Source organism: Nymphaea colorata, chromosome 1, assembly GCF_008831285.2.
Source record: "Nymphaea colorata isolate Beijing-Zhang1983 chromosome 1, ASM883128v2, whole genome shotgun sequence".
NCBI lineage: Eukaryota > Viridiplantae > Streptophyta > Magnoliopsida > Nymphaeales > Nymphaeaceae > Nymphaea > Nymphaea colorata.
In genome coordinates, this window is record NC_045138.2 from 37756101 (window position 1) to 37783266 (window position 27166).

General features: G+C 37.7%; 3 protein-coding genes across 4 annotated transcripts; 2 read left to right on the forward strand and 1 right to left on the reverse strand.

Annotated features, from left to right (window-relative positions):
• Window positions 1-1642: 1642 nt before the first annotated feature.
• Window positions 1643-10608, reverse strand: LOC116246974 (uncharacterized). Of its 2 annotated transcripts, none has more exons than XM_031618916.2 (12): window positions 10287-10608; window positions 8951-9015; window positions 6752-6850; window positions 5910-6042; window positions 5483-5542; window positions 5196-5255; window positions 4424-4546; window positions 3476-3547; window positions 2895-3032; window positions 2459-2614; window positions 2230-2325; window positions 1643-1785 (listed from the first exon to the last, which is right to left on the reverse strand). In XM_031618916.2, the coding sequence occupies exons 1-12, from the start codon at window positions 10509-10511 to the stop codon at window positions 1750-1752; spliced, it is 1263 nt and encodes a 420-aa protein (XP_031474776.1). In that variant the 5' UTR covers window positions 10512-10608; the 3' UTR covers window positions 1643-1749. The 2 variants fall into 2 exon arrangements, with proteins under 2 accessions (XP_031474776.1, XP_031474766.1); XM_031618906.2 differs by having other exon boundaries at window positions 1643-1791.
• A 3062-nt stretch (window positions 10609-13670) lies between these two features.
• Window positions 13671-16160, forward strand: LOC116245909 (MADS-box transcription factor 32-like). Its single transcript, XM_031617521.2, has 8 exons — window positions 13671-13861; window positions 13990-14056; window positions 14160-14221; window positions 14459-14558; window positions 14641-14682; window positions 14775-14816; window positions 14924-15023; window positions 15998-16160. The coding sequence occupies exons 1-8, from the start codon at window positions 13671-13673 to the stop codon at window positions 16033-16035; spliced, it is 642 nt and encodes a 213-aa protein (XP_031473381.1). The 3' UTR covers window positions 16036-16160.
• A 1326-nt stretch (window positions 16161-17486) lies between these two features.
• On the forward strand, window positions 17487-26642 carry LOC116245908 (probable bifunctional methylthioribulose-1-phosphate dehydratase/enolase-phosphatase E1). Its single transcript, XM_031617520.2, has 12 exons — window positions 17487-17932; window positions 18738-18874; window positions 19435-19530; window positions 20565-20684; window positions 21201-21290; window positions 23053-23232; window positions 23396-23551; window positions 24298-24447; window positions 24605-24706; window positions 25700-25809; window positions 25983-26101; window positions 26266-26642. Exons 1-12 carry the CDS (start codon window positions 17728-17730, stop codon window positions 26355-26357), a joined length of 1557 nt encoding a protein of 518 aa, XP_031473380.1. The 5' UTR covers window positions 17487-17727; the 3' UTR covers window positions 26358-26642.
• Window positions 26643-27166: the final 524 nt, after the last annotated feature.

A 27166-nucleotide genomic window follows, 5' to 3' on the forward strand; every position in this document is an offset into this window, starting at 1 on the left:
ACCATGGGCTGGCAGAAATGGTGTAAAGAGCGAGGCGAGGCCAGACGGTGATTGAAGCGTAATCTTCGTGCTCAAATTTGTTCGTTATATAATTAAATATAACTAATATAACACAGCATTTTAGCAATTTTTAGAAAAATATAACTAAAATAGCACAACATTGTAAAATATAACCAATTTGTCGTGAGTGTGATTATGAACACAACATTTGTTTGTATTCTTACCCACGTTGTAATATTTTTTTGGTTTGTATTCAAATTTCATTCATAAATATTTTAAAATATTTATTAAGACAGACTCTACGCAATATCATATGCGAGAGGATGATGTGCTAAGAGGAGGTGTGCAGACCGTCAGACGCAAAACACTGCTGCTCATAGCATCACACGCGAGATTTCAAATTTAACCTTTTATTCATTTCGGCATGCATCACAGTATCTTTGAACAAGTTTACAAATTATAATAAAAATGTGGTAATATCAATATTGATAATGCTTGTGACGATAACAATAATGAAATTTAAAATGTGATAAACTCAGTTGCTAGTTAACTATATATGCATAATGCATTATATGCTAGTTATGTACATGACGTAAAAAATAAACCAACTTGAAAATATCTACCCTTTCATTAAAACTGGTAAAATCAGCTCTTTGTATAATATAATTTCAAACCTTCACAAACTGTATTGCACGTAGGTCACAATGTCGATAACTGAAACAAATTGATGGCAAGGGAACGCATGCAAAACAAAGCACAAGGCTGCATTTTTCGCTTTTTTGTATTTTTCAATTTTAAACCGGAAGAAAATGGCTCCGTCCTTGTTGCATATGCCTTCAGGTGCGTTCCTTGGGTTGAATATATTATATTTCTGGAATAGAAGAAATTGAAAAAGATGTTCACTTTATGAATTAGATAGCCCAGAACAGAAAGAAGGCTTTATAGCATTTATAATTACAGAGACAAATGAATCAAGGAAAGAATATATTAACATACTTTTAGTTCTTATCTACGAAAAATCCTTGAGAGTGGCTGGTTGCCCAATCTTTCACATATTAGATGTTGTTTCATTAGGAACAATGAGGAAGACATTCGCCCTCTTTACTCTTCTTCCCTCTTTCGACCCTTTATATCGTTTTATTTTCTTAGAACACTTAAGTCTACCTCTTTGTATCGAGAAAAAGTATACTTTCATATGAGATGGAAGGGATCGAATCTTAAGTCCATAGACCTATAATCATGAGGATTTACAATCGAAGGCAACAAACGCCCTGAAAATTTCTGTTTCAGTGCAAGTCTACATTGCACATGGGAATGCATTCGGTTCTAGATACTGATAAGATGTGATGGTAATAAAACTAACCAGTTAGTAATGGCATTTTTTTTTTTAAGTGCTAAACCGAACAGGTTATTTAGTGGTGTAGTTCGGTAGGCATTAATCTGTTTCTTGAGTGATGTTGCTCCTGTTTTATTCACTTCTTTTTAACGCGGTGGACTGAACAAGGCTGGTAGTCGGTAGACCTTTGCTTTTTAGATAAGCTTATAATCATCATTTTGGAACGGAAGTTATCTGAACTGGCAGTGCATGCAAACCCTCTCTGCACAAGGGAAGAGAGACAGAGGGAGAGAGAGATGGTCAGTGTAATCCCAATGACAAAATTTTGTAGCAATTCCACCACTGAACCTCGAGTAATATGGCCAGAGTCCCTCACATCTAGAAACAACATAACGTTACATGCGTAGCTTGACTCAAAAGAACCACCATCTTTTCCGCCTTTTCTCTCTCTGCAGCTAAAGAAGACCAAAATCAGCCATCAGGTGGTGTAGCAATTAAGAAATGCAAAATGCATGCATGGGGCCTGAACCGATTTGCTTCAAACGAACCACACACAATGCAACACATGTAGCACACCAGAATAGACGTATAGATAGAGGCATTGAAATCAGCTGGCTGCCTCCTTGGCCAAACATTTTTCTTTTGTATCGCTAAACACAGTCAGAAAAAGTGCATTGGCAATGGCAGTTGCTTAGCCACAGTTTTTAGCAACAAAATGTACTTTTTCTGACAGTTTTTAGTGACACAATAAATAGCAACGGAATGCACCTTTTGTAACAGTTTTTCGCAACACAAAAGAAAACAAAAAAAAATATCTACCCATAGAGGCAGCTGGCTGATTTCAATACATATATATATATATAAAAGAGAGAGAAAGAGACACACACACACACCTTTTTAACTTGAGAATCAACAATTATTGGCTTTGGCAGGATGCCTTCTCCTTTCTCTATGAATGGTCGAACCTTTTCTTCCAAAAGCTCACTTAACTGAAGTAGGAGAAATAATAACCACATCATGTATCTCTCAGGGTCTCCTCAGACCATCATAGAGCCCGATCTGCTAAAATAAACTATACTCCCACAGCAAGGAATTTAACAGAAATTAAACGACCCTGCATACCTTGTCTTGCCGCCATTTCGTTTCCCATTGTGCATCCAAGATTTTATCAGCCATTTCTCTCTGTGCATTGAGAAGAGTGGTCATTTCAAAAAGTTTCTTGGGATCTTTAAGGTCTTCCTCAGCCCAAGAAGCACCATCCAAGGGAAGCTTCAAATCCTGTAACAATTGCAGAAAGACCACCACGATCATATTATCCAGTGCACAACATAAATAAGTGCAAATGCATAACAGAGAGAGATGGATGAGGACCGCTAGCACAGTGGAGGATGCTACACCAACCTATTGATGGGAATTCGGCTTACTGCAAAGGAAAGGCCATCAGAAATTTTAAATTATGTTTTGCTCAAAAAGTAGTGTGTTTATGGGTGGAAACTCCTAATGTTGACAATGTTAGGAATAGCTGCTGCTACTGAAGACATCACAGATATGAACTTACACCCCAGTTGTGTGGCCGAGGTGGAGCATCCAGCTTCATGACTTCAACCTCCAGAGCCTTCTTGGCTTTGTAATAAGGGATGTTTTTCACAATAACAGGATCATCCCTAGCACGTGCTGGATCTATAGAAATAAGTGCCTGGCAAAAAATGAGTTAGAAATTAGAACCTCTAGGCAAACCAAAAAAGATGACAAATAAATGATTGTTATTGAAGTTTTATAATGTTTCCATGTTTGACAAAGTATGTATTTAGCATAAAAAATTGCCTGAACAAAAAGGAAAAACCAGCAGATGAGCAGAATACTAACAAATCAAATATAATTCTTGTTGACAGGCATCAAAATTGAACCATCAAATTGCACCAGTACCGACAATATAAGCACCATGGTTCCCTTTTAGTTTTAGTTGTTAGTATTTGTACAGATATTCAGAATGGAACTGAGTGGTTATAGTACAGTAGCGCTTAAGAAATAATACAGTTAAAGGAATGTTAAAGCAACAACAAAACCAAATACACACACACATGCAGGAAGAATCTCCTTCTCATGCACTATATGGAGAAAGGCATTTAATTATCTTACATCTTGAACATACTCCCAACCAGGTTTTCTCATAGCTACAATATCGCGCAGTTGATCGTACCGCATAGACTCCTGAAACAGTACCACAACCATGAGAAATGAGTAAACATCAAAAAACTCATGGTGTTGTGCACAAGGAACCGATCAAACCCATGTATGAACAGCAGTGCAGTGACAGATCTCGGATCAGGGTGATCCAAGGGAAAGAAATCATGTGATCCATATCCTCAAAGCAACTAAAAAATAAAATATATCCGCAAAAATCTCATGCTTTAAAATTTCAAAGAACTTATCTAAAAGTATCATCAAGATCAGCTGTCTACTAACGCAGTGTCTAGGTAGTTAAAAGCGCTACGTGGCTCTAGCTAGTGGACCTTCAAAAAGGACCAGGCAGGGCCTAAGCTGGCCAAAAAAGGTAAAAAGAAGAAAAAGGAGGAGAAAGAAAAGGAACAGGGAAAAAGGAAAAAATTAAAAGAGCAAGATGAAAAGGAGGAAAAAGATTTAAGACTTATTCTAAAGTTGGATGCCTATGTAGAACAATCAAAAAGATAGTCACCATTGTTGTGGGCGCACCTTGGCAGGCATCTAGGCATGCTTTTGACAACACAGAACTGTGCTAGGTGCTAGGCCTTTACCCGTACCACCTAGGCAAGTGGTACATCATCCAAGTGGGATCTGAATGCACTACCAATGACAACAACCTAAATAATTCAGATATTTCTCAACCATTTTAGTTTCTTCACACTGGACGGGAAACTCATAAATCAGATATAGCAACAGTCACATCAATCATCGCAACATAACAACATTATTACTATATCTGGGTATGCATGAAAAGTCAAAACAAAACAAATTTCAAGCTTGTCCTGACAACTACGACAACACAAGATTGGCCAAAAATTCCAAGTGCACAAGGAAAATTTAGTACATCAGTAACTCTATACTGACCTTATATTCCCACCATATTTTCTTCTTCACATCATCATCATAGGTAAAGCCACCAACAATCTCGGGCATGGATATCAACCAGAATTCAGCAAACTTCGGATTTCTCATGCTATTGATGATATTCTGAGGTATAGAAAATACATAACTCAATTAGAATTTTGAAGGCTCGACTATGAACTGAAAAGAACAAATCCTGGGTTAAGTATCAGAAAAGCACATCAAAATTCCCACACCAAACTGCAGAAAAAACTTGTTTTGCTCGATGCATATTTATGGATAACCTATAAAAAAGATGGAGGAAAAAGGACCTTGAAGGTCTTTTAATGAAGTGTCAGATACTGAAAAAACAGAAACAATGAAGGAAAGAAGAGTAAGAGAACTAAGAAAATATTCAAAATAGAGAACAGACACCACCAAGTTCTAGCTTAAACCATAAGTAGCCCATATTATCCATCACTGTCCACTTTCAGAGATATACTAAATGCAATCTCCCACCCGTCCAAAAGTGTGCACCTATAAGCTGCAACTTTGTTAGTTTATATGCTTATCATCAGACTAACAAGTTTCAAGGATATTGCAGTTTCTCGTCCAAAACTACCAAAGCACATGCCAATTGGTCATGAATTACGATAACGGCAAGGCATGCTCATGTATTCATGCCACCAAAGAAGATTCATCCCCAGGTAACAGAAGTTGAGGCATGCAGTCATGATGTAGCAGCCATAAACAAATTAAATTGATTACCGAGAAAAGATGTACTAATAATACTTGCCTCATAAGGGAATTCCATCTTCTTCATGATGTTGTATGCTTTCCAAGGCGGCTCCATGATCTAAAGAAGAAAATGAAGAAACCACTTCAGCAGCACTTGTAACTGATAAGGCTAGAATATAGGAATCACAAGAAAACACAAAGATACAATACTGCTTATAGTATGCAGAAGCATCCAAGAAAGCTTGTGAAATACAGAACAGAGTCGTCCAAAACCTGACATTGCTTTTGATGAAATGTTCAACATGAAATTTGATCAATAGACACCCTATCTGCTATGTAACTTACATCATCTGCAGATATTCTGACTTGTAAACGGTTTTGGCACTCGGGACATCCCATAACTCCCTGCAAAGGCAATATGTGTTTCACTTTTTTGCACTTACATAATCAGGTCAGGTATTCACTTGGATATCCTGCTAAACATTTATAATCATAAAATTTGAGGACAAAAATTCATAAAGACACTGAAACAAGTCAAACTTTAAAACCACCCATGAACCCAGCAATAAAGTTAACTTTTTCTTCAGTTCAGTACGACAATCCACAATGCGAGCTCCAGTTTGATCAGTATGTAGAACAGTATTTGTAGATTGGGCCTGCTTGCACATTTTAGCAGTTCATGCATTTGCTGAAGCTAGATGCAATAACCATTATTGGAGACTGTTATGATAAAATGGAACTCCTGATTTCCTCATCAATTTAAATAACTCACTGATCCAGTGCAAGTTGGGCAGTCTTTGGTAGGCAATGCAAGCGGCAGCTCCAGAGAAGAAGGAAGATGAACTAATTCTGCCCTATTATCTGCAACAGCTTCTGCAATAGAATCAGCTGTTGGTTTCTGCCCACTGGAAAAAAGATTAACATGAGATATCAAAGAAAAACCGTCACAGGTTGCACTTGATAAAACCTAATCAAAGGCAGGTCTCAACAAATATTACACACCACTTTTAATGGAAAATGGTCATAAAAAATGCATACAAGTTCTCGGTAAATATTCCATAATAGAGATGCAGATAGTCAGATACATTACAGGCTTCCTATGGCAATACTCTGATGGTTCATCTTTTCCGAAGCTCATTATTAAGTGAACAGCAGATGATGTTAAGCAATACTCATTACCAATTTCGAAAGTCATATAATATGGAGGATAAAATATAACGAATACAGTTTAGTACAACAGGAGACTACAAGTTCATATATAATAAATTATAATATTTCTCAAGCATGATGATACAAGAAATTGAATATTCTCTTCACACACATAAATGTGTTTTTACTTGGGCTTGCTATTTATTAGTAGAACCACAATTTGCCACATGCAAAACCAAGATAAATAAAGTTGAATCACATGGTTAAACCGCTGGACTTTCAATCTGAGCCTACACAATCTGAATGTGGAATTTTGATTTTCCAAGCATGGTTTAGATACAAAAACTCCAAACTTACCAATCCATATCAACTTCTATGCATAAGAAATCAATCCATGCACACTAGGAACAATTGGAACAAAGAGAATAAAACTGTGACACCCTATCTTTCGCTAAAAAACATTACCTTTTCAAAGAATAGTTTTTCACTTGATATTGGACCCTTCCGGTGCCTTTGCACATTGTGCATTGCAAGGCGTTCCATCCATTGCATGTTCGACAGTTCCTATAGTTCATAAAAGCTGAAAGCTGAATATTGCAAATGTGACTATGGAAAATAAATTGTGAAAATGAATCAGATTATATGGAAATCAATGGGAAAAATAGACATTACAACTTGGTGTTTTTACAGAATCAGATGCATATTTAATGTTCTCAACCACATATGCTTGAGCGCCAATTAGGCAATGAACTCAACAAACTGATTCTCAAACAGTTCAAAGTGACAGATGTTCACTAGCAAAAGGTCCTCAAGTGAAATGGTTAACAATGTTTTCCTTTCGATTTAAAAAACCTAAAGATAGCATTCTTGAACCATAACATGCAACGCTTCTGCAACTATACATTAAGTCACTGATGTGGTGATGACACACTTGATTGCCAGTACTAAAGCATAGCACAAAACCTCCATCGGCAGCATGAATTAGAAACTTAGACTTACCAATTAGTTGTGAATTTTCTAGGACTTCAAACCACTTTAAATGCATATAAGGTGTTACCAGTAGCTAGTGTTCATCAACAGCCTGACGTAGAAATTATAATATTCCCACTGAAACCAGCTTTTCAAAATCAAAAGACTCATAAATGCTGTTGATTTGGAATTTGTCCCAACATTCAAATGCAAAATTCATGTTTGTTGCTTTGTGGAGGTTGGTCAGCAAAACAGAGCCCTTTCAACCTGTCAGCCCCCTCACATACAGATATAATTCTAAGGTATTAGACACCCAATTACCTAGGTAGGTTACCGAGAGAGGGATCAAGTCAAAAGGAATTGAAAGAGAAAAGTTTCAGGACAACCATGGGAAAGTGGTCTTAAACAATATGGTAAGAAAAGAAGAAGTGCTAATGGTCTTTGTTGTTGTGCAGCTCCGAATGAAGTATTGGGTCAATCTACATCTATGAAATTGGAAGTTTATCAGATAATCGAACTAGATATTCTTGAATTACTTTCATCATCACCATCACAATCATCAAAATATAGTTATTTATGTCCTTCCAATGAAATGCATTTTATTCGTAAAAAAAAAGGAGAGAAAAACGTCAAAGAAAGGTCAAACCAAAGACTGGGAAAAAAACTCGTTTAAAAAAAAATGTCAAAATGAAAAAAACTGAATAAATCGTGTTTTATTGCGTTTTTTTCCCATTTTTTCGTTTTCCCCCTTTTTTCATGTTTTTATATATTTTACTTACCAAATTTTTATTTTCTTATTTTTCACATTTTATTTTTATTTTTTTAGGTTTTTCAAATTTTGCCGAGATTTTCTCGAGGAAAACAACTTTGCCGTATTATACCCGAAAAAAATCCTTGCCGTTTTATACCCAAAAACGATATGTGTAACAATGCAATGAATAGGAAAATTTTGTTTTATTGATGTAGTAATGGGTATGCATCAAAATCAGCAGAAATGTGCCCATTTGCACTCAGACGCCACATTTCTAAACGTTGTATTTTCAGCAGCATCTAAAACACCTTGTTCGCATAATTTGGATCACAATAATCCCATGCTGTACCATAAATACATAGAGATGTAGAAACATACATATATACATAGGCACATAGATGTAGAGTTCATCTAGTCATTAGTTATTCCTGACAATAGATAGAGCAGCACAACCATAACGAGGAGAAATTGTCTAATCTGTCACTTGATCCTTCATATTCTGCATAAGCAACATTAGATTCTAATTCTATGAACACTAATTCAACTATCAGTCACTTAGAGCCTTCAGGTTCCGCACAAGCAACACCAAGATTGAACGTATGTTTGAATGCTAACTGATGAACCTAGTTGTCAATAAAATAAGCATAACATTTTTCACAGTCAAAGCATTTATAAGTACTAAATTCACAAATAGACAACACAACGAAGAATAACAGCACAAAGTTTGTTTTTGTTCCGGAAACAAAATGGTAGGTTTAGCATGTGGCATTTGTTCACACCCGAAGTACAGCAAGATACGACACCATCTATTACCCATACTAGAGGGAAGTAGCTTTAATAGACAAAAAAAATCCATATATATGAGGTAAGATAGAAGCCCAATCATGTGACAGCCTAGAGATGGCAATTAGCTAAGAGAAAAATATGTTCAGAACAACAAGCACCTCTGACATAACACCTTCTTCCCCAATTCTAGAGCAATGTCATAGGCACCAAATGTCGCAATAGCCTGCATTTCATCGAAGAGAAAAACAAGTGACAAAATGAATATCCTCAGATAGCACTATTCCTTATTTTAGGTACAAATATGCCCACCATCTAACGTAATATCATAATTTGGATATTTCTCTAGTTCTAAACCTTTTAATAAGCAAGAAAACCCATACGACGAACAACCACAAGGTTTGAACAACTGCATACTTATAATTTAAGATACCCACCATTAACAATCAAGAGAATACTACATTAGGTAGAAAAAAACAAATTCCACTGAGGTCCAACAAGCTTCGCTTTAATAATGGCTTAAGCGAACTCAACTAAAAAGGGCAAAAGTAACTAAGAGGTAGCATGAAGCAATTTGACCTTCAAGTCCGCTTAGGTTCTAAAAAACAAACTGTGGGTGGTTTATTACAAACATGTACTCACAAATGAAAGACAAAAAAAAAAGAGAAAAACCGTACATGAAAAATTTTTTCTCACAAACTCCAGCTAGAATTAAGATCACCAAGTGATTTTGGATCAAAATCAATAATATTCTCAAGAAAATGCTTCAAGGCACTCGTCTAGAAAGAATATAAAAGTTGGGAGGGCTGCATTGCTGCACATAAGTTTTCACGTTTGGGTAAGTCAAATTTAGCTTCGGAACGAGAAGAGGTAACCAACTCAGGACATCGTTACACCATGTTCAGTGGACAAGGATTAATAAGAAAAAATAACAACAAACAGAAGCAGAAAGGTGTTTCAGACTACCAAATCCCAAAATTTAACAGCCAAACTGTTAAACTCCAGAATGTGATGACTCCAAAATGCTGGTTCCTAATTGGCACCGAACCAATGAGAACCCGCATGAAGATAACGCTCATAATCTAACTGAAAACACACACACACACACACACACAGCGTGAAGCATGAAGGTTAGTCCTTAAATAGCTCAAAGATCATACAACCACCAAACGAAGTAAAGGTTAATAACATAGACTTGCAAATTAAAATGAAACGTGAAAACGGTGTCCGTAAAATGGACAAAAATGCCTTCTCGAAATAAAAACAGCGAAAAGAAGGTTGATAACATAAACAGTTATGAGAGTAAAGAACCGACAAAATTTATGGCGTAAAATTCGAAGTGTATCCCAACGGAAAGGCATGCAGTGAAACGCTTGGAAAGGGAATACGCGAGAAAGCGATGAGAATACAGGTCAAGAAATTGGTAGTGTGATGAATTGCAGTAGCAGAGTGGAAGAATGGGGATGGGAGAGGAACTGAAGAGGGTGCGTTACTTACGAAGATGGCGGAGAAGGAGAGACGGGACACGAACTCCGGGATGCCGAAGCCACGAGGGGCTGAGCCGGCGATGTCGAAGGCGAGGGTGAAAGGGGAGACGACGAGGCGGAAGGGAAGTCCCAGCAGGTCCAGCAGGGGAGTAGCATACTTGGCCTTGAATATCTTCGTGTAGATGTCCGCCTTGAACTTCACAAATCGAACCAGTTTGTCCGTTCCTCTCGCCATTGTACAGAAGAAAAGAAGACGAAGGGAAGAGAGCGAGAGCGAGAGCGAGAGCGAGAGAGGAGGTGGAGGAGGAGGGAGATAAGCCTCCCTCTTTCATTTTCCGACTTGCAAGAACAAACCAAAAAATAGAACGGAGCAACGATATTTTGAAAGCTTCTTCACGTTAAAATTGAGAAACCCATTTACATGGTATTAAAATTGAAATTCCTTTTTCTTTTCTTTTTTTTGTTTTCGTTTGAAACTAATATTCCATTCTGGCAAATGCATTCTCAAGAGGCGCATGTTTTTTCAATACCGAAGTAAGTTTTTCGCATTTCTTGGCTTCCCTTTTATTTTTCTAAGCAGAAAAAACAGATAAATCTTCTTAAAAAATATATATTTAGACTGCTGAAAAACTCATTGGCCCCCCCTGGGGCGAATGCTGACAAGAATTCAAAGGAACCTCTTAAATAGATCTTCAGATGCTACTGCCATCTGATTTGATTCTGAAGAAATTTTAATTTCGTTCCCTTTTTGAGTATAAGAAGTTGATGCTTCGAGAACTGAAAGACATTTGTGATCAGCTGCACATTTCTGCATACCACCAGTTTTTTTTGCATTTCTCCTGTGCATGCTATTTTCACTCACTTTCCAACTTTTTTAAAGCTATTTTCCCTTGGTTCCTTCATCTATAGTGTCACATTAAATCAAGTGTCACTTTCCACCTGTATGAAATTTTTTATTTGAAAAGGCCAAACAATTAATTTTATACGTTTTTTTTAGATAGAACTTAGATGTGGAAACTCAAGTTCAATTTTGGTTATCAAGCTATATATTGAATCTGAATCTAATGGATAATCAGCCTGGGATTTTTGTGCCATGTCCAGCTAAGTGGACTTGAAATTGAGTTGTAATCAAATATAACTGATTCATTTACATCTTTAAGAGGTTGTTTGGTAGTAGAGGCACTTTGTAATCAAATTAACCACCTTTAATGTAGACAAAACCTTGACAAAACAAACTATATATAGGGTGTTCCTTTGTACTTATATTCATCTATCTTTCAAAAGGTTATTATATCTTTGCCTCCAGTTTGATGGATTTTGATCTTATCCAGCCGCTGCTAATCTAATGGAACCTACCAAAATGATTTAATGGATGCTCATAATGGTAATGATATATCATATACCAAGTGGGTGGTAGATAGATCATTCCCACAAAGCGATCTAGCAGATTAAATTATCTGCTCGTGAGGATTTGGATTGAATTGCAGATGTTGGAATTGCAGTCGTCTTCTTATTCAGATGCGCCTACTTTATGGAGTTCACGAACAGAGCATGATTCTGTTTGAGTCAATCTATTGAGCGACTTCTTTCTCCACATGCATGCTTGTTCTCTGGCATCTTGTTCCCTTTCTTGTGGAGTAATTCCTTGGATCATTCTACAGGATCCTTACTTCTTTTAGTTATCTTTGTTCCTTTCTCTTTTCTCGTTTCCATATCTTGTTCTTTTTGCTTTTTCGATTCTTCCGGCTGAACTGAAGGTTATTATATATAATACACACTCATAGTAGTATTACAGTATGCCTTACATTTATGTTAAATTCATGAACAATTACTTTATCAGATCCTAAACAGTACTTAATCAAAGAGTTATCTCGAAAAGCGGGCTGGCACAGACAAGCCAGACTTGGCCTGGAATTTTCAAGATCCTAGTTTTCGGAACCGGATTTTCATAAGAACCAGGAAATCACGAGTCGGTAGCTCGAGCCGGGTTAAAAGGGTGGTGAATCATCGAAGTAGGGACGTTTTCGTCCAAGCGAGTTTTAACGCGATGAAGATAACAAAGGCGGAGATAATACGTGTTAGATTTTCGAAACGTGTCCACCACACGTGCGAGTCGCTTGACCTTCACCGTACATCTCTTGGCTCGAGAAGAAAAATCTATCCATCCTTTCTCCGGAGGTCGATAATGCCCCCGCTGTCTTCACAAATTACGGTACCTGAGTCGCACGTCCGGTTCCGGTTTTGCGTGTTGTCCGCCCTTTTTTTTTTAAAAAAAAAAAAAATTCTTCAGTTCCGATCACAGTTTTGTATTATGTTGGTTATTGCTTCTTAAGAAAATCATTGAAGTGCCTAATGTTGCATAATTTGGCAGAAATGAAATTTGCCTAATTATGACTTGCCAGTTCAAAAGAAAAATGAAAAAGGACTTCACATTGAGTAACCAATAAGAATTGTATACTAGGTGGGCACATTTCACCCAATGTAGAAATTTTCTTCTATCTCATACATTTGAAATTTAATATTGTGTATAATGGGGCAATGCTTAGGGATGGTTCTGTATTTAGCAAATTTAATTTCATTTTTTCTAAATAAAAATATAAAAATAAAAATTTTATTAATACATTGTTTGATACAATATGAGGCTTCCTTCAACTGCTTTGACCAATATAGCCCTCGGATCATTAGATCTTGCGATGGTGCCATCCTGATAGTGAATTGATTTGCTAAATTAGGGTTTTTTCAAGGTTTCGCTGAATCAGGTTTTTGTACGTTTGCGTTAAATGAAAGGTGTCGAGAAAATCAATAAGAAAAGCACTACTAGAGTGGTATTTAAAGAAAGATTTGGGCCTTTGAGTAATTCCATAAAGGTCAGGTCGCAGTGAAGTACTTCATAGGGGTAGAAGAGATATTTAACTTTCGGTGCTGTGAAGATCTCATAATTGCTAAAAAACACTTCTTAATTGAACCTTCGGAGAAGAAAGAAGGGAAAAACTCGCCTTTTTAGGCGAAGACTATTCTCCTCGCACTCGTACCAGCCGAATCCCATCATATCCCCGACACCACCAACGAAAACGGAAAAATTTCAGGTCCTTCCCTGCTGCCGAGCTTCCATTTATGGAAACATTTGCAGCCTTTGCTCATGAATAAGAGCAAGAGAATGACCCATCGCATTCATTTTCTCTCTCTAGACGCCTCTTTCCGTCCCTCTCTAGATCACTAGATGTCATTGTCTCTCTAGAAACTGTGATATTTTAATGTGGAACTTTCCTCTTTAAATCCATACAGTTCATTGGTAGTTCGTCTAATGCGCACACACAGACCCCATCGTTTCCTTTCTTCCCTTCGACAACATCCGCAGTAAGATTTTGGTGCAGAGAAAGAGGGAGGGAGTCAGATGGGGAGGGGAAAGGTTGAGCTGAAAAGAATTGAGAATCCCCACCAGAGGCAGGTTACTTTCTCTAAAAGGAAAAATGGGTTGATCAAAAAAGCAAGAGAGATTTCTGTTCTGTGCGACGCTCATGTTCTTCTCGTTCTTTTCTCGTCCTCAGGCAAACTCTACGACTTCCTTAGCCCCTCTTCTCTCAGGTCCCCCTTCTCTGTTGCTTTTCATTTCTTGTCGCTTGCTTCTGCATTTTGCGTTTTTTGGTGGTGGAATTCTACACTGACAGGCATTTGGAATGCTTGTTTTCGTATTCTGTTTGCTACTTTTTAAGTGTAAGCAAGTTCATGGAGAAATATTACGCGGCCACTCAGAGTGGAATCTTTGAAGAAAAATTCATGGTGCTTAATTTCTCCAAGATCCTTATTTCTTTGCAAAACTTTCTGCTTAAGAGACGAGTTTCTCTTATTGTTGTTTTTTCTTTCCACTTACGTCTCTGTGCAGGAAAACGGTGTGGACGTTGTGAAGGTGAAGCGAATAAGTGAGCAGCTGCAGAAGAATATAAAGTAAAGTTCTGTCTTACTTGAAATGATCAGAAGTTGTACTCTTCTTCCTTTCCTGGTTCTCTGAAAATTTGCTTGATTTATCTCACCCATGAAAGCCTAGGGAGATGAATGGTTTTAAGAACTCTTGGGGTTAAGCGGATGTTGGCATTGGTCAAGTAGAGCTTGTATACTGTGTGCTTTGATTTGATCAAAAGGCTTGCTGTGAATGTAACAGTATTGATACTAATTCCGAAGCAGGTCTATTGATGGAGAAGAAGGAAACTGCTGTTCCTTGTCGATGTTGGACTATCTTGAACAAAACCTTGAAGCCACGATTGCTCATGTTCGAAATCAGAAAGTGAGATTTTTTCTTCATTATGTGCTCGTTTGGCATTGATTTACAGGTTTTATAGACCGACTGTTTCATCTTTTTGGAACAGGAGAAGATGATGCAACAAGAAATTGAATACCTTAAAAACATGGTACATGTAATCATTTTGCTTCACTTTTTGTTGTTGTTTTTGCTCCTCTCTTTTTTCCTGCTTTTTTATCTGATAATGACTGCGCTTCTTAGGAACGTTTTCGACTACAAGAGAGAAGAGAAATCTTTGAGGAGGTAGGAGAAAGTGTAACTTTTCCCTCCGCTTCTTCCAAAATAAGAAGATTTTTTCTTGCATTTCCTGATCCTGACATTTCAAAAAACTCTCTCTCTCTCTCTCTCAGATGGAGCGGCGTGGTGTTAGAAGATCGGCTCCTGGTTGCTTGCAGCATCTTAAGCCCTTGTTCCTTGAGCCACAAGACCATGAATTAGATTTGAAGCTAGGTACTATTTCTCTCTCGTGGTACTAAATGTCTCTCTTTCAAATGGTAATATAATATGTAGCCATGTTTGAGAGACTAGGATTTCAGGTCTGTGGTGATTTTGTATCCTAAGATCTTACATCTTGCGATCTCAGAGCTACTGAGTTCAACTGGATTTCATGCTTTGAAAGGTGCATGGAGTGCAAAGAAATTGATGAATCCATGCATCTTTTAGTGCTTCTGTGGTGCCGCATCAGTTTTGGCTGATATATATTTTGAAGTTACACGTTACGGCTCGTATTCCTCTCATTTTTTAACCTTAAAAATTATTTCAAACCTTTTAAATTAATTTAAAAATAAAAATGAAAAGTGAAAACTTGAGACATACCTTAGGGTTCGGTTGACAAATTAAACACTAGGTATATCCATGAATATAACCTTAGAAATTGGTGCAGAATTTTCCACAACTTTTAAGATAGATTCTGGAAATAGTTTATACTTTTTTGTTTGAAAAACAAAATTAATATGTTATTATTTTATGTATATGTTTGAAAAAATAGAGCAGAGTCTCCAATGAATCTAACCAAATTTTTGGGACAGATGCATAAAACTGTTTTCCCAACAGGACCATAGTAGATCCAAAGCATCAACGCTATCATTTTGCTGACACAGAGTTCATATCAATGACTTATGCGATATTATTATAAAAGACAGTGCATTAAATGTTTTTGTTATTCTCACCAACCCATTAAATATTGAAGATTTAGGAAAAAAACATCGGCATTTTGGTGAAATACAGAAACGCACTTAAGTTTATCCGTTTGCTGAAAGCAATAATAAGTATTGTAATATTACTCTTTAAGTTGATCTTCTATGATAGTAATTATCATTGGATTAGTTTATGCCGTTCCCATGATGTGCATGGGTTCGATCATTTTGGATCAAATCTGGACTCTCTCTCTCTTGCTAATTGTATCTTGTACTGAATCATTGCAGGCTGGAGCGACAATGTGATGACCAACTTGCGTCTGTAGGTCGCCTTACCAACAATGTGGTACTGTAATACTGTGAAGCTTCAAGAACAGATCAAACACCCAAACATCATGCGCTTGAATGATATTAATATAGCAAATCAGGAGTTTTTGGTTCATGTCGTTCACATTGGCTTATATAAATGTTCCTTATTTTATTATCATTCTAGCTCTGTCTCTCTCTTTCACTTCATGTGGCTCTTAATTTCACATTGCATTTTCTCAAAACTAACAGAACAACAACAACAAAGATGTGGTTTGACATACACCATGTGAAGTTTATCTTCATTAGATTTGGATCGCCATTTTGGTACATCAAATAAGTGAAAACGCAACTACTTTTAAATTTCTTTCACTTAACCGCATGAATTGCATGCAAAGTGGTACTTCAAATGAGAGAAATTCGAGATTATGAGTGTGTTTATTTCATAAAATCCATTGATTGAACAAGTGGAGAAGCCCACATGTAAGAGAGGAGGGGCACATGCCCTCTCTACCTTTCTGAAAACTATATTTAAGGGACATCCATTTATATTTCGGTGCTCGTAATGAAGAATTTGCATGTTAGTGTTTGTAATCGAAACGTTTAGCTCCAACGATTACCTGACCGCACCTTTGTCGAATAAAAATGAAAATATCAAATATAAAGAGTAAGTGTGCCAACTGTTTATTCGAAATCAAATGCAACAAACAAAAAAAAAAAAGTGTGCCAACTATTTGTTCGATTCATGTTCGCCCTATAGAGATTTCATGGAAGGTGTAGTGGAGCTGGCGACACTAAAATTTGGCATTTTTTTCTCCAATCACATGCAAATAGACCTGGGACAAACTAAAACTTCTAAAAATCCTCACTGCAGATAATATAAACTATATATATATATATATATATAACTATACATATAAACTATACAAACCCAAATCAGAACTAAAAAACAGGCAAAAGAAAAATCGCCAAGTGGTCCATGCTTCTTGCTAGAAGCGGAAACAATGATTTGGAAACACAAATTTTAAAAGGGCGTTAGGCAAAGGAGTCGGCGAACCTTTGCTTGTTTAATTGAATGAAAGTAAGATTGAGGTGTCAAAGAATCGGATTGGACGTGAACTTGGCCATAGCTCCAAATTCTCCGGACAAGAAGGTTTGTAGTTGAAATTCAGATAGTTCCATAGAACATGGAGTTGCTCAGAAATTTTCAAGGAAAAACCTTATCTGGATCCAAATTGCGAGCAATATCTGCGGCTGGAAGAGCTAAAATGGACATTGATATTCTTCCACATCATGGATATTCTTGAAACATTATTCTTTTCTCAGAAGGGAGTGAGTGCTTTAAAACTTTTCGTGAGAGAGATTAAACTGGTTCGATCTAAAACGTGGTTTTTCTGAAGAGATTGCTCTAGAGGAAAACTAACCTCACCGCCGAACTAAAATGGAGCCACCGCCGAACTAAAATGGGGCCACCGCCGAACCTCACCAACCTCACCAACCCCTCATTTGTTCGGTCAAAGAGTCGTCTGTCACTAGAGGACGACTGCGGTTGTTGGGCTCCTCTGCATCCATCACCATAATGCTGCGCAGGATCGTTCCTTTTCGGAGCACCAGCACCACTCCCCTGTAACAAGACTCTCTGGAGCTGCCCAGTGTGATCAGAGAGAGGGAGAGGGGGGAAAGATAGCAGATCAATCAAGCAAATTCAATCCATGGGATCGACTGACTTGGCGTTGCTCTCTTCTGAGGCGTACCTCGAGGGCAGGAACGTGAAGGAAGCCAGGGGCTTAGTTTCTGAGCTCTGCAGGCACTTTTATACCCTTGGGTGGGTCTCCGGAACAGGTGGCAGCATCACCGTAAAGGTCCACGACGATGCCGTGCCTAAGGACCAGCAACTCTTAGTGATGTCTCCTTCCGGTAATGGTTCTCTTGATGCTAATTGCTATGGAGAGAGATGCCAACATCTGTCTTCTTTTTGCTCTTTCCTTGGCTTTCACGTCGATTCCTTTGATTGGTTTTTTTTGGGTGGAAGGGAAAGATGGGGTTCCTTTGATTTGTCTTTTGTGAGCGGAGGGGAAATATGGGGTTGTGGTGGAGTGGGGTGTTTGGTTTCGTATGGAGTGATGAATTCTTTGGAAGGATATCAGAATTGTTACGTTTCCCGTTCTTTTTTGCTTCTATTTTTCTTTGGTTGTTTCTTCGTTCTTTTTGCTTGTTTGTTCGCTGGATTGCCGTGAGATGACTTCTCTGTGGGGGTTATAGAATTGCTGTAACAGCAATAGACTTATGAACTTTCACTAACTACTGATGGGAGATTCTTCTTGTCTCCTGTTTTTCTTCTTCTTGTTGTTGCCCCTTCTTGTTCTCATGCTCTTGTTGTTCGGCATTGGCAGAAGGAGAATTTTGTGTACTGAATTTTCTAAGTAATTGGAAAACAAAGAGGTTTATGCAAAGCATAAAAGGAAATTTCTGGGGAGAAAACAGAAAGTTGCATTCATGGTTTGTCGGTTGGCTGCTCTGACTTCTGAATTCAATGATAATCTTTGATGAACTTAATCTGTAACTGTTCCAAATCGGTTGGCTTTTTGTGTTATTATCGTACAAAGAAACCATTGGGGTCAAGGAAGATAAAGTTAAAAGCAGCACGTCTCAAGCTTGTATTTTACGTGCTGTCGGTAGCATTCAGCAAAAAGGAATCTTAGTGGCTAATTTTCATTTGCAGGAGTTCAGAAGGAAAGAATGGTTCCCGAGGATATGTATGTACTATCTGCAGACGGTTCTTTCTTGTCAACGCCTTCTCAAAAGCCCTACCCGCATAAACCACCGAAATGCAGTGAATGTGCACCTCTGTTCATGAAGGCATGTTTCTTTTACTCAACCCCATTGTGCGCTTTTTGCATCTTAGAAATAAATACAAGTTTAGCTCCCACCCACTCTCTCTTTAGGCGCCAAAATATTTGCTCTTTATTAGTCTCGAACCTGTACCGTTTCTGTTTTGTTCATTACTTCTGGATGGAGAGAAAATAAAATATTTTTTAATTACTATTTTGTAGGTCTTCCCATCCACAGCTTTTTTTTTTTTTTTGCCGAGAAGTTACTTTTCACTTACTAAATGGTGGAAGTGCGCACCATGAATTGCAAAGCAGAGATGGAGATGCACACATCCATGCATGTAATACAGATCATGTTTGAGCATCATGGGCACTTGCACATACATAATGAAAGCACACATACACATATCTCTGTCTACTCATGAGTCGTGAAAATGCAATAAAGAAGAAAAACATGCTGTTTTATCGCTCTTAATACTGTAGTATATGCACTCTTAGCAGTTGTTTTAGTAACAGTATTATGTTCATGTTTTATCTGAAATAATATGGTTTCATGACTACTAACTGGAGATCATACTATCAATTCAGGCTTATCAAATGCGTAATGCTGGAGCTGTAATTCACAGCCATGGAATAGAATGTGTTCTTGCAACCTTGCTTCATCCTTCTGCAAAGGAGTTCCGGGTGATTATTTGAACTTTGCTTGATTTTTAGACAGGAAATTGAAGTGTATCCTTGTCCATTTTCTACTGTTATCTACTAATGTTTCTGTAAACTAAAGCAATTTTTTGCAAAAGATATGGTTTCTTAAATTCCTAAAGTTTGAGATATTTGGTTGGCTTTGATCTAGCTTTGGCTTGATAAATTTTTTATTGTTTAGTGATCTCATTTTCATGTAATCAAAGTGACATAAAGAGAAACCAAGGATGAGGATGCATATTTTGAATTTCAAATTGTTAAATCTAAAGGATTTAAATCATTCTCCTTGCCAATTTGAAATTTGCACCAAAGAGTATCTTAATAGAATGAGAAACACTCTAGTGGGAGTTGCCTTTGTACCTTTGTTACAATAACTAAGTCTTCTTGGATAGCAGTGTAGTTGAAGGAAGTCATACGAGAAACAGCATACCTGGACCTCTTACATGTATTGAACTTGCTCTGTTTGCTAAGAATGGAAGATCTTAAAAAGAAATTTTGCAGACAAGGGTATAGGTATCTGTTAATGATCTAGTCATTTAGTCTAGAAAGTCACGAGTTCATTTTGTCCATCTTGACAAGTCCACACCCAAGTGAGTCCATATGATTTCTAACTCAATCCAAGAAGGGAATGTTTCAGGTGACATCTGATAAATTCCTTGTATTTGTCGTGCACATACTTGATCAAAATTGATCTGGCTAAAATCTGAGCAATCAAGAACTTGAACTGCGTTTGGAAAGGAGAAGTCCTTTTAAATTTTTTATAATTTTCCAACTCCTGGCTTTTGATTTTTGTCTCATTTTGAAAACCTGACATGTATCAAATTGGCACTGCACTTGTTAATCTTTTACACGGTCAATGATGAAGAACACACCTACAGTTAAATAATTAAATTCCAAATTTAAAAAGAGAAAAAAAATCCCTTGATGATCTTCAGTTTGTATGGGAGATTAATTAAGTTTCTGGCTGCATATTTAATGCTTTTGTGCATGTTACTGATACTGTGATGCTGCTTCTGCAGATAACTCACATGGAAATGATAAAGGGAATTCAAGGGCATGGATATTATGATGAGCTTGTGATCCCAATAGTTGAGAACACTGCTCGTGAAGGAGAGCTGACAGATTCTCTTGCTGAAGCTGTAAGTTTGTCCGAGCCTGTAAAAAGTGAAAAATGAAGAGGAGTCTTGGGGGCTAACTGCTAAGTCAATATTTGGAAATTGTTCATAAGATGCCATAAGCCTATTTTGAAGTGTCTAATGCAGATGGAGTGTCAACACTTTTCACTTTTGAAGTGTTGAGTGCATCATAATGAGTGTCTGGCACTTGGTATGCTCTATTAAATGCATCCAACAGCCTTTGACACTTCAAAGTTCAGAGTTCAAACTAAGATATATAAGCAAGAGTTGTCAAGAAGTACCTGTGATTTGTCAATCACAAGTTTCCATGGTCATGCTGGACATATGAAACATTTAGTTAACATAGATCAGAAGCAAACTCAAAATATCTCTTTTGGTCTCGCTTATGATGTGAGGTCTAATGGAATTTATGAAGATATCTTGTGGCTTCAATCACTTTTTACCCAATTTCTGGAGGATTACCTTAGGTTTCCTTTTATATTTATATTAATATAGTATGGTGATTTCACTGCATACCAGATTGCAGCTTATCCAAAAGCAACTGCTGTGCTTGTACGCAACCATGGGATATATGTTTGGGGAGACTCCTGGATCAGTGCCAAAACTCAGGTTTGTTCTACTGTGACACTGTCTGTCTGTTTGGCAATTGACTTCTGCTTTCAATGGTATTAGTACTGGAAATCATCCTTTGTATGATAAGACTGGCTTTATGTTGGATATCTTGTAAAATTCCTGATGATGGTTGTACTTGCTATCCCTTTAACTAGTACCTGCAATATAATTTTGCAGCATGAGATTGTTATGTGATTATGTTTTGGTATTAGGAGCCTGACATTTTCTCTTTTTGTTGGTTTGTTTCAAACAATAAACTTTTCAGTCGTTCATAAAATAGCTGCATTGTTTTTATTTTCTGATCATGCCTAAAGTTTAGGACAAGGCCTTCTATTTCACTATTCTTGCCATGTTTGCACATAGAGTTGTCTCATACAGACGGCCCTTGGCCAAGTGAAACTATGTCTAGACTGAGAATGTAAAACAATGAGGACCACCGTCGAATGCGTTCAGCCACTAGAATATGTAGTAGCAGTTAGGTAGGTGCATCAGATGGCATTCGTGGTAACCTCCAGTTACTAAAAACTAACAGACGTCCCTTGGCCAAGTGAAACTATGTCTAGACTGAGAATGTGAAACAATGAGGACCACTGTCGAATGCGTTCAGCCACTAGAATATGTAGTAGCAGTTAGGTAGGTGCATCAGATGGCATTCGTGGTAACCTCCAGTTACTAAAAGCTAACAGACGTCCCTTGGCCAAGTGAAACTATGTCTAGACTGAGAATGTGAAACAATGAGGACCACTGTCGAATGCGTTCAGCCACTAGAATATGTAGTAGCAGTTAGGTAGGTGCATCAGATGGCATTCGTGGTAACCTCCAGTTACTAAAAACTAACACCATGAGCTGCATTGCACTAGTATTTACAGCGCTATTGCCTATTGGACCTATGAAGATTCCTGGGGAGCGATGGTAACTTCTAACCTTCATCTTTGTAAAAGTTTTATGTACCTGGGAACTTAGTTCTGGTAATGATCCTCACGTGTGGCTGTCAACCAAATTCAGAGTGTCGAGTCTGTTGACTCTATCTATAAAGGTTTTCCTAGTAAGTGGTGAGTTTTTGTTTGCAAGGAGTGGTAACCATACATTGTCCTCATACAAGGATGTTACATCCTATCTAACTGAAAATCCTATTTCAATCAATGTATCTTCTCCACCGGATAATAAAAAGTCATTTCTAACCAATGGGCAAGTTACATTTCCTATTTCTTGACTATACCTACCAAATCTATGTTGAAATTGAATAAGAAAAAAAACTCCGGCCTTGTGAAGTAAATTGTCCCATGAAGTCCAAGCAATGAACTTGCATGCCTGCAGCTGTTAGTTTATTCCTTGACTCTGACTGCTGGTTGGGTGTTGGTTTCTCTCTATTCAGAATTGAGTTGAGTTGTCTAGCTTGCTCATTTTGACTTTAAGAAAAGACTGCCAGTTAAAAAAGTCTCATTCTTAACAATGTTATTGTCTTTTTCTGTTTCATATTTTGCCTTTTGCTACTTGGAATACTGATTGCATGCATAGCTACATAATAAGGCCACTTTTTTGCAAGGGAATTTGGTTTGGCATGCTTTGAGACATTGATTGTTTCCGGGCAGTGGATAGATCAGAGGCAATTTTTAGAAGTAATATCATACATAGAATGTACTTTTATGGCAGTTTCACGTAATCATGCCTTAGTTATGTTTTTTTCTTTTATTGACATTACCTATTTGAAAAACTGGATTTCGTTGCTTGCCTTTGAAACTGGATCTTGTCTTTGCAGGCAGAATGCTACCATTATCTCTTTGATGCTGCCTTTAAGCTCCACCAGATGGGCCGGGATTGGTCCAGCCCAAGTCATGGTCTAATAAAGGAGCTAGGAACTGTAGCAAGCTATCCCAACCACATGAATGGGCTACAAATGCCAGTTAAAAGGCACAATGAAGCAGGGAATCCACATTGGGTGAGTGTGCACACATTTTCACGCAACAAGCATACACGTACATGTGTATAGAATGGCCACACTTTCTTGCTGGCCAGGTTCTTTGTTGAATCTCATTGGGATCCATTCCTTGAGATTATATGTTTTAATTTCTTGGCCTGTGACCATTTTGTGTATTTTGCAGAGCTGCATTCTGCTTGACATTGAAGGTACAACAACACCAATCTCCTTTGTTGCAGATGTTCTTTTCCCCTATGCACGTCATAACGTGAGGAAACATTTGACCGACACTTATGAGAGCAAAGATACTCAAGAAGATATAAAGCTGTTACGTGCCCAAGTAAGATTTTGTTGCTTCTGTTTGGTTGATCTTGGGCTAGTACATGTTTACATAGGGGAAGGGTCATTTTGGTTCATATTTTTATGGTAAATTGGTTAAGCTGCTTCAGACAATTACATCAAATGCTTCTTTTTGTGGATATCTATTTATGCAAAAGCCTGAAGTGTGTTTGTATACCTAGGCTGCGGTTTTTTGAGCATGAATTCCTATTGTTAAAGAATGCCTTTTACTATAGGTTAGCATGTGATTTCAGTTTCATGTATTTCCAAAGCTTTGCGTGTGATGCAAAGTAGGGCAGACTCATTCTGCTAAAATGATCATAGTTGCTGTTAGTGTGAATGTCTTGATAAATATCTGAAAGACTATTTCTAGCTAAGACTTTTGGTGTCAGTTCTCAAAAGGCATGATATTTTTTGGTTGAACAAAGAGAAGAAAATGACAATCTTGTTGGACATAAGAAATGCAAAATGCATGAGACTTGATACATATCTATATATATATATATATATATATATATATATATATATATATTCGTTAGAAGGCCAAGAAGATGAATTTAAGATGCGTAATGCTGAATGTATAGGTAACATAGTTTACTGAAAGAGGCAGGGATGATTTGAGGTGTTGATAAAAGTGCATTTAATGGACAAACATAGAGAAGCTACATGGACCACGCAATGTCCCCTACAACTGAGAAAGATATGGAAGTAGGTCCCTTGATATTCATAGAAGCTATTTTTCTACAGGTAAAAGAAGATTTAGAGCAAGGAGTTTCAGACTCAGTATCCATACCATCTGAAGATGCGGGGAAAGAGGATGTCATTGACTCTTTGGTCGCCAACGTAGAAGCAATGATCAAGGCAGACAGGAAAATTACTGCATTGAAGCAGTTGCAGGTACTAACAATAGACACATAGCAACACAAGCATTTGCACGTATGCCTGTATACAAGAGACAACATAGATGCACACGCCGTTACATATATGTTTTCTATGCACGTGCATGATGGTGCTGCCAAGTCTTCCAGCTCTTTAATTTGGCTCCAATATGCAGGGTCACATATGGAGAACGGGTTATGAGAACAATGAACTGAAAGGGGTATTTTTTGAGGATGTACCTAAAGCTCTTGCTCAATGGCATGCAATGGGTGTTAAGGTTATTACTTTCACATAGTTATTTGCTTGAATTGATCTTTATGAGCATTTTTTACTTTTGTACATTCTGATGCAGTTAATTCTGGGGAAACTTTGTTATAGCTGTAATTTGTTGAAGTCTTCTGACTGTTCGTCCTTCTGAAGTCCAAGCAGGAAACACAGCTCAACATGCATTGTTTTCCCTGGGACTCAATTACTCGAATAATGTAGGACTTATGACTACACCATCAATCTGATATTTTGAGTTTTTGACGTGAGAGGAATTGCTTATACTGGAAATTGTTTTGGACCAGTGATTGAGCCACGTTGTCCTGATCTGGCTTTTTAACATATAGTTCTTTGTTGATCTGCTTCTCATAGGAAGCTTCAAAGTTCAAAGTTTTTGGTCAAACATGGATTGGTTTACAAACAACTGGTACAGTCTGGTTGACAAACAGGATGCGTTAGAACAAAGCCTTATCCCCTACTGGATACACATTATTGTGGTTTAACTTAGAATGATCAAAACGGTGAAGTCCAACTGAAAATTAAGCTTGTTTCTGAAAGATGCTACTTGAGCTGGGTATGGGCTTGAGTTTTTTCACATTGTTCTTAGAGTATTTTCAAATCAACAGTATGTAACAAAGTATATTTTTTTTGCTCACTGCACATTTTTAAGAATGAAAAATGAAACTTTTAGCATGGGCAAGCCAATGCTGAGTAAGTGTGAAAACCTAATGCAGAAACTTGATCAATTCTTTTTTCTCACCTGTAGTACTATGTTGCCTTACAACTAGCATATTAGTGGTATTTGTGCCTGTGACACTGCATCATGTGACTTTGCTGTTACACTGCATCAGTCTATATTATTATCCTTCAGATATGTACTAAACATTATCCATTTTTTAGAATTCATTTCTCATTTGTCATCTTGAACTTGCCTATATTGGATAATCAACTCGAGTTTTTGGTTTTCTGGGCCAGAACACAACTTTATTCTGACATGTTTTTGCAGATCTATATATATTCCAGTGGTAGTAGGGAGGCCCAAAGGCTTATCTTCGGGAAAACTGCATATGGTGACTTGAGGAAATATCTTTGTGGATTCTTTGACACTGCAGTGGGGTAGGATATCTTTAGAAGTCTCTTCGTCTGAAATTTCTCTGTCCGCCCCTCCCTTCCTTTCTCTCTCTCTCTCTCTCCCTCTCTCTCTCCCACCTGTGTGTGTGTGTGTGTATATATCCTTCCTGTATACCTTGGCAAAATTAAAGAGAGAACTTTCTCCCTTTGCTTTATAGGAGCAAAAGAGAGGCCCGAAGTTATACAGAAATCTATCAGTCGCTTGGAGTAGACAAACCATCACAGATCTTGTTTGTGACTGATGTCATTCAAGAAGCGGAGGCTGCAAGTTCTGCAGGTAAATTACAAATAGCAAGTAATACTCTCTTAGAAAAAATAGCTTTGAGCAAGAAAATGGTTGGTTTGAGTGGTTATATTGCGTTTTGACATTATACTCTAGGATGCCAACATAATCTTCCTAGCATTGTTCCACTGAAACCTTCATTCCTTCACGCCTTCCAGGTTTGGATGTGGTGATCTCAGTGCGGCCAGAAAATGCTCCTCTTCCAGAGGGCCACAAGTTCCGGACAATACGATCATTTGAAGAGATCTAATAGCCCAAAGATTGAGCTTCCCTTTTCATGCTTTCATAAGTTATGCAGGTGACAACCTTCTGCATGCTTGATAAATCAGAGAGATGGATGCACCATCAAGTGTAGTTGGGTTTCCTTGGTGATAACAATAAAAATGGGTTTAGCAGTGTGAAAATTTCCAAGTGCCTGAATAATGCTGAGAGCATGACATGAATTCAAGCGTATACGTCACGGAAGTTGTTAACATGTATGCCAATTCTGTAATGGATGGAGCAGTATCTGCTTGTGGTTTTGTGGTTGGGACAATATCTTGCTTACGAAACGATTGGAGTTTTTAGGAAGTTGGTTGCTCATATGACCAAGCATAATGGCAAAAGTTGGCAATTGGATTTCTCTAGTAATTCGTTTCTTAAAGGCCAGAGTCAGACAGGGCATCTTCCTGTCATATATTAACGTCTATAAAGTCAAAGAAATTAGGTGGATCTTGTTTCGTGGACCCTCTAAAAATGCTTATGGTCGGTTTTTCGCAGAATCTAGGCGGAATTAGTCAACACGGAAGAATGGGCAGAAAAGAAAGTGGAAATGGAGGACTCCCAGAAGAGAAGGACAAAAGAAAGATGAATAAATAAATAAACAAACAAGCAAACAAATAAATAAATGTTTGAGAAGGCTAAAGTATTCAGACTAGCTGCTGTGGCGACGTACCGGGTGTTTGGCTTCGCTTTTTGACCGCAACGAGATTAATCGAAGAAGCAGCCTTACCAACCAAATTCCTATCTATCTTCGGCCGATATTTTATCGATTGTTATGGCCCCACACTGTTCATAAAT